At 34.7% G+C, this 5,847-nt stretch overlaps 1 protein-coding gene across 1 annotated transcript; it reads left to right on the top strand.

Annotated features, from left to right (window-relative positions):
- The first annotated feature begins 2,220 nt into the window (after nt 1-2,220).
- On the top strand, nt 2,221-5,420 carry LOC133874676 (zinc transporter 1-like). The gene is made up of 4 exons (XM_062312550.1): nt 2,221-2,775; nt 3,050-3,202; nt 3,309-3,458; nt 4,862-5,420. The coding sequence occupies exons 1-4, from the start codon at nt 2,311-2,313 to the stop codon at nt 5,165-5,167; spliced, it is 1,074 nt and encodes a 357-aa protein (XP_062168534.1). The 5' UTR covers nt 2,221-2,310; the 3' UTR covers nt 5,168-5,420.
- Nucleotides 5,421-5,847: the final 427 nt, after the last annotated feature.

The following is a 5,847-nucleotide window of genomic DNA, read 5'->3' as shown; positions in this document are numbered from 1 at the left end:
CGAAATCCGACAATATTCAACTGCTTGAATGTAAAGGTCGGCTGCGTTGTTTAAAAAAGAGTCGACTACATATACCATCTACGGAAAATGATTTACGCTTCCGAAATTTATTAAGCATTTTTGGTCAAACGGAAATCATTTTCCGGTTGACCATTATTTTCGCCCCTACCAAACACCAGAAAATACCGAAATCATTTTTCAGAAATCATTTTACGCCAAAACAAACGGAGCATTAGAGTTTGGATTACATTGCCATTGATTTGGTTATGTGTTTGTCTTGAAGATTTTTAATTGCTTTCATTGTTCATGGAGCATATATTTCGAGTCTTTGATATTATATGATGGGTTTTATGGGTATTGAGTTAAAGGAATGTCAGAGCCCCTTCTATTGTTTCTGGTGTCCTTCTGAAAGGACAGTAATAAAAAAAAATTACATCTATGTTCTTCTGGATGACAGATGCAATTTTTTTTTTTTTTTATTACTTTTATGTCATTTCAGAAGGATACCAGAAGGACACTAGAAGGAGTTATAACATTCTCCAATGAGTTATTTGGAGAAACAAATTATGTGTTGTTGGATTTTTGTTATTATTAGTTGCTATGATTGTGTTGGATTGATATTTTATTGGAAAACTTCACTTATAACCACTGATCTTTCATTACTTTTAAAAAAATGTACCCAAACTTTAAAAAGTGTCACTTTAGGGTATCTATTTTTTAATTTTAGCCATCCGTTTGAATTTTCTGTTAAATCTTATCGAAATTCCCAAAATATCCCTATATCTATTTTTTTTAAAAAAAAAAAAAAATTATTAAAATTTTCAAAGATTAGGCATGGGTAATTTTGCAAATTCAGTTAAATTCTGACCCACACCTAAATCTTAACAATTTTTTTCTTTTCTTATACCTAAAAAAAAATAAGGAATGTATTTTGAAAATTTTGACAGGATTTAACTGAAAATTCTAATGGAGGGTTGAAATTGAAAAAAAAAATTGAAAAATAAATACCCTAAATTAAATTTTTTGAAATTTAGATACATTTTTTAAAAAAATATGAAAGATCATAAAGTTCTCCCTGCGTTATTTTCAAGCATATATGTGTATCCCTTTGAACTTAGGCGTGACAGTGCACTGTTAATGTGACATGTCATGACACATTTTTTTTTTCCAAGCGTGCACGTCACGTATTTGTCGGCATTGTTGCTAAGATATTATATTTCAAATTTGACTCTGTTGAGCCATGGAGCCAATTCAATTCAAATCTAAATTATCTTGGTCAAAGGTGTGTGCACCACAACATAATGTCGACATCTTCTCCAATCTCCAAAATAAAAATAAAAAAAAATAAAAAAAAAATTCATACTTCTAGTACTATACTATTTTTAAATTGCCATGTACCTAGGGTTTCGAAACTAGAATTTTAGTTGTAGAGGACCAAACTTAAAAAATAAAGAGGAAAATGCATTTTAGTCCCTAGAATGATTACTACATTTTTATTTACAACTCCAAAATTTAAAAAGTAACATCAAAGCCTCCTAAACTAGCATTTCATATCAAATTAGACACTTTTAATTTTTTATCCCCAAAACACCGTTTAAAAAATTAAAAAATAAGTATTTGAAAAAAATAATAGTAAGGGCGCTAATATGAAAAGGGGTGGCACCCCTTTCCGGTATTTTTAATTTTTTCAATTTTTTTTGTTATAATTTTTTTTAATAATTTTAATTATTTTCAATGGTATTTTTTAAAAAAGTTTAAGAGTACGTATTTGGACAGAAAAATGAAAAAAAAAAAAAAAAATGTTTAATTTAACATGCAGTAGTAGTCTGGGGGGCCCAATAACACATTTTAAAGTTTGAAGGCGTAAATGACAATGTTGTGGTAATTTAGGAAACCCAAATAAATCTTAATAGATAATTCTGATCATAATGTCGACATGCTAGTTCTTTAGTACACCTTTCTAGTACTTTATTATTTTCAGATTGCCATGCATCCCAAATAACTCTTAACAGATAGTTCTGACCATGATATAATATAATCCAAAAAAGATTAATAAAATGGATACAGAGTACGTAAATTAGTCCATAAATTTGGAAGACTTCTCCTAGAATTATATTTTATGTACTGTTGACTTTATAAGATGCTGTCATAGTTAGTAATCTAGCACTATTTTTACTTAGTTTCTTCAATATATAATTGGCAACACCTGATAATAACAACCAGAACCAGCAATCCCAAAAGCTTAATTTCAACTTTCTGTCTTCTATTTTTGAGTGACTATCTTTTCCTGTCTCCGATCTCTCTCTCACCATGATTAATTTTCAAGCAGCTTCTTTTATTATCTTAAAGATGTTATTTGTTCTGGTTCTTCTCCTCCCAAGCACATCTGGTGATTGTACGTGTGATTCTACGGCCAAAGAGAATGACAGTAGCTCAGCAGTACTAAAATATAAACTGGGTTCAATAGCCTCCATTCTTGTTGCTAGTGCTGTAGGGGTATGCATTCCATTGCTAGGCAAGAAAATTCCAGCTTTGAGGCCAGAAAATGATATCTTTTTCATTATCAAGGCCTTCGCAGCTGGTGTGATTCTAGCAACCGGATTCATTCACATACTGCCGGATGGATTTGATCGCTTGACTTCTCCATGCCTTAATCAAAATCCGTGGGGCAATTTTCCCTTCACAGGCTTCTTTGCCATGGTCTCTGCTATTGGAACATTAATGGTTGACACGTATGCCTCTAGCTATTATAAGAGTATGCACTTTAAGAATCAGGTAATTTTTTTTATTTTTTATTTTAATAATCAGGGTATCCGGGGCTTAGTCCCGACTAACTAAATTCTTGAGACATCGATCGTGTAAAGCTCGAGATTTTGCCCGTAAGCAAGGCTCTAAAGTGGGGTTGAACGTTTTTAGACTTGATGCTTCATAAGGCACCAGGATTAAGTAACTTACCACTCGAATCAACCTTTTTGATAAAAAATTTCGATATTCTTTCTCTTTTCATGTTCTTTTGGTTGTTTTTTTAAAAAAAAAAAACAAAATGCAGGGAAATGTTGCAGCTGAAGAGACGGTCGATGAGCACGTGGGTCACGTACATGTTCACACGCATGCCGCACATGGTCACGCTCATGGGTCATCAGTCACCCCTTCCGAAGGAATGCATCTGCCGGAGCTAATCCGTCACCGTATTATAGCACAAGTAGTGGCTCAGATTAAGTTCATTTTTCGCTAATATTCATTCACCCGGCCAATGGGTTATTTCTCAACTAGATTTCTTACTTTGATGAGTGTTTTGTTTTCTATAGGTGTTGGAATTAGGGATTGTGTTTCATTCAGTGATCATTGGAGTAGACTTGGGTGCTTCTAAAAGCGTTGCGACGGTAAAGCCTCTCCTAGTAGCCTTGACTTTCCATCAATTTTTTGAGGGTATTGGGCTTGGTGGCTGCATGACTCAGGTATAATGCTATACTCTGTAACACTATGATAGCCTTTGATATTACGATTTTATAGATTTAAAGTGCGTTTTTAAACTAAATTGAAGAAAACATGTATTTTTTTAGGAGTGTGTTTTTTAAAAATATAGAAAAGTTTGCAGTTTCAAATCTCAGGTAATGGGTGTGTGTGATTTTAAAGGCCAAACAACAAATTTGCAAAACATTTAACCGCGTTTTTACAAATCGCGTTTTCACATCGCTATTTTTAAATCATACTTTTTAAAAACCAAATAACCCTATATTCAGATTGTGTTGAATGGGTGCTTTTAGCATCCTTTGGTTTTGGTTTTTGGATTTCCGGCCTATTCAGTTTTTGCTTTGTATTATTTGTTTTTATTTTAGGTTAAATATTGTTTTACCCTCTGTGGTTTAAATACTTTATTTTTTATTCCTTGTGCTTCAGTTTGTATCATATATGATAACTCGTTTATGGCTAAAGACAGATATTGTACTTCTGTCCAAAAATTGATGGAAGTTTACGTCATTATCCTTAAAAAACTGACACGTGTCTAATGCCTCATTAAAAATAAAATTAAATAATTAAACAATTAAAAATCTAAAAAATTAAAAAACAAATAAATAAAAAGAAGAAAAAAAAACCTGATCTGGGTGTGGCCGAACTACCCTAAGGGCCCTTGGGGTAGTCAAAACCAACCCCAAGAGCCTCGACGGTGGCTCGGCCACCCCTGTTTGGCTTGAGGATGGTTTTCGCCATCCAAAACCGGGCTAGACGCCCTCGGCCACCCCCAATGGAAAAATCCTAAACGAATTTTTTTTTTTTCTTTTTGGTTTTGTGGGGGTGGCCGAACCACCCCCGTTTGGCCTAAGGTTGGTTTCGGCCACCCTCAAACCGACCTAGACACCCTTGGGAGTGGTTCGGCCACCCCCAAAGGCCAAACCCTAAACAATTTTATTTTATTTATTTTTGTGGGGGTAGCCAAAACCAACCCCAAGGAGCCACCCTCATTTTGCTCTTTGGGGGTGGCGGAATCACACCTAGATTGGCCACCTTTTTTCTTTTTCTTTTTTCAAGAAGTTTTTTTTTTATTTTTAATATTTTTAATTTGTCATAAGGACACGTGTCAATTTTTTAATGCCAGTGACGTAGACTTCCGTCAATTTTTGGATGGAAATACCATCTCCGTCTTTAACCATAAACGAGGTTCTATTTGTGATATGAAATGAAGTATAGGGGCAAAAAAATAAAATATAGGGATTTAACCGTTTTTTCTTTCTGTGAATCCAATACTCATTCAAAAAGCGAAAATTCTTTAGTTTGAAACTTCTATGGCTTACCTCAAACAGTACTTTTCAGTTAAGATTCAAAGCAGATTATCTAAAAGGTTGCCCTTCACTCCATCCAGGCAAAATTCAAGTCTAGGTCTGCGGCAATAATGGCAATATTTTTCTCACTGACAACCCCAGTAGGGATTGCTGTGGGCATGGGGATATCAAGTACTTACAACGATAACAGCCCAACTGCTCTAATTGTGGAAGGGACTTTCAATGCTCTTGCAGCTGGGATTCTGATTTATATGGCGCTTGTTGACCTGCTAGCACATGATTTCATGAACCCGAGAGTGCAAAACAATCTGAGACTCCAATTAGGAGTAAATATCTCTCTTCTTCTTGGGGCTGGATGTATGTCTCTGTTGGCCAAATGGGCTTGAATTTTAACCTCTCTTTTTGGACAACGTCACACCACCATAAAGAAATACGAAGTACATATCACAGAAAGTTTTCGCCGGTGTTACATATATTTTACGTAAATCAAAAGAACAAAGTGTCATATATATAGCAAAGTTTTCTCTGATTTGTTTGTTTCGGTTGACTACCTCAACCTAGCTCCACTCTTGTCCTTCAATTTTTCTGTAACTTTATTTATTTGTTTCTTTAGTAAAGTTTCTTTTCCTTCCGGGTCAAGATTAATTTACACATTGTTGGTATCGTATCGCATAGGATAAGCAGCCACAAGAAAATATATGCTCTGTTTAATTGGTTTCGACATAAAATGATTTCGGCCTTTTTTTGTGTTTGGTGGGTGCAAAAATAATTGTTAACAGAAATCATTTTTAGTTTGACCGTAAAAGCCTATTTAATTTTTGGAAAACAATTTACGGTTTAACCGTAAATCGTTTTCCGAATTTAAACTCTTCATTATTGCAGGCACGTTTGTGAGAATTTTCCACCGCCGGGCATTGAAGTTTGTTAGTAGTCCGAATCTACCGCAAAAGGTTCCTGTTTACTGGGTTCCTGCAAGTTTGCCAGACGGCAAAACTAGCCAGAATCTGGCCAGTACGGTCGGAATCCAGGGAGGTTGCTGCAATCTGGCACAAATGGCCAGATTCCG

Source organism: Alnus glutinosa, chromosome 8, assembly GCF_958979055.1.
Source record: "Alnus glutinosa chromosome 8, dhAlnGlut1.1, whole genome shotgun sequence".
NCBI classification, from domain to species: Eukaryota; Viridiplantae; Streptophyta; class Magnoliopsida; order Fagales; family Betulaceae; genus Alnus; species Alnus glutinosa.
Note: the sequence above shows the minus strand (reverse complement) of the source record. Positions and strands in the feature narration are given on the sequence as shown.

Bases quoted from the DNA above. Each gene is read 5' to 3' on its own strand.
- LOC133874676 (XM_062312550.1), top strand. From the start codon at position 2,311: ATGATTAATTTTCAAGCAGCTTCTTTTATTATCTTAAAGATGTTATTT. The intron at 3,203-3,308 runs GTAGTGGCTCAG...TGTTTTCTATAG, and splicing joins GTCACCGTATTATAGCACAA to GTGTTGGAATTAGGGATTGT. The intron at 3,459-4,861 runs GTATAATGCTAT...CACTCCATCCAG, and splicing joins TTGGTGGCTGCATGACTCAG to GCAAAATTCAAGTCTAGGTC.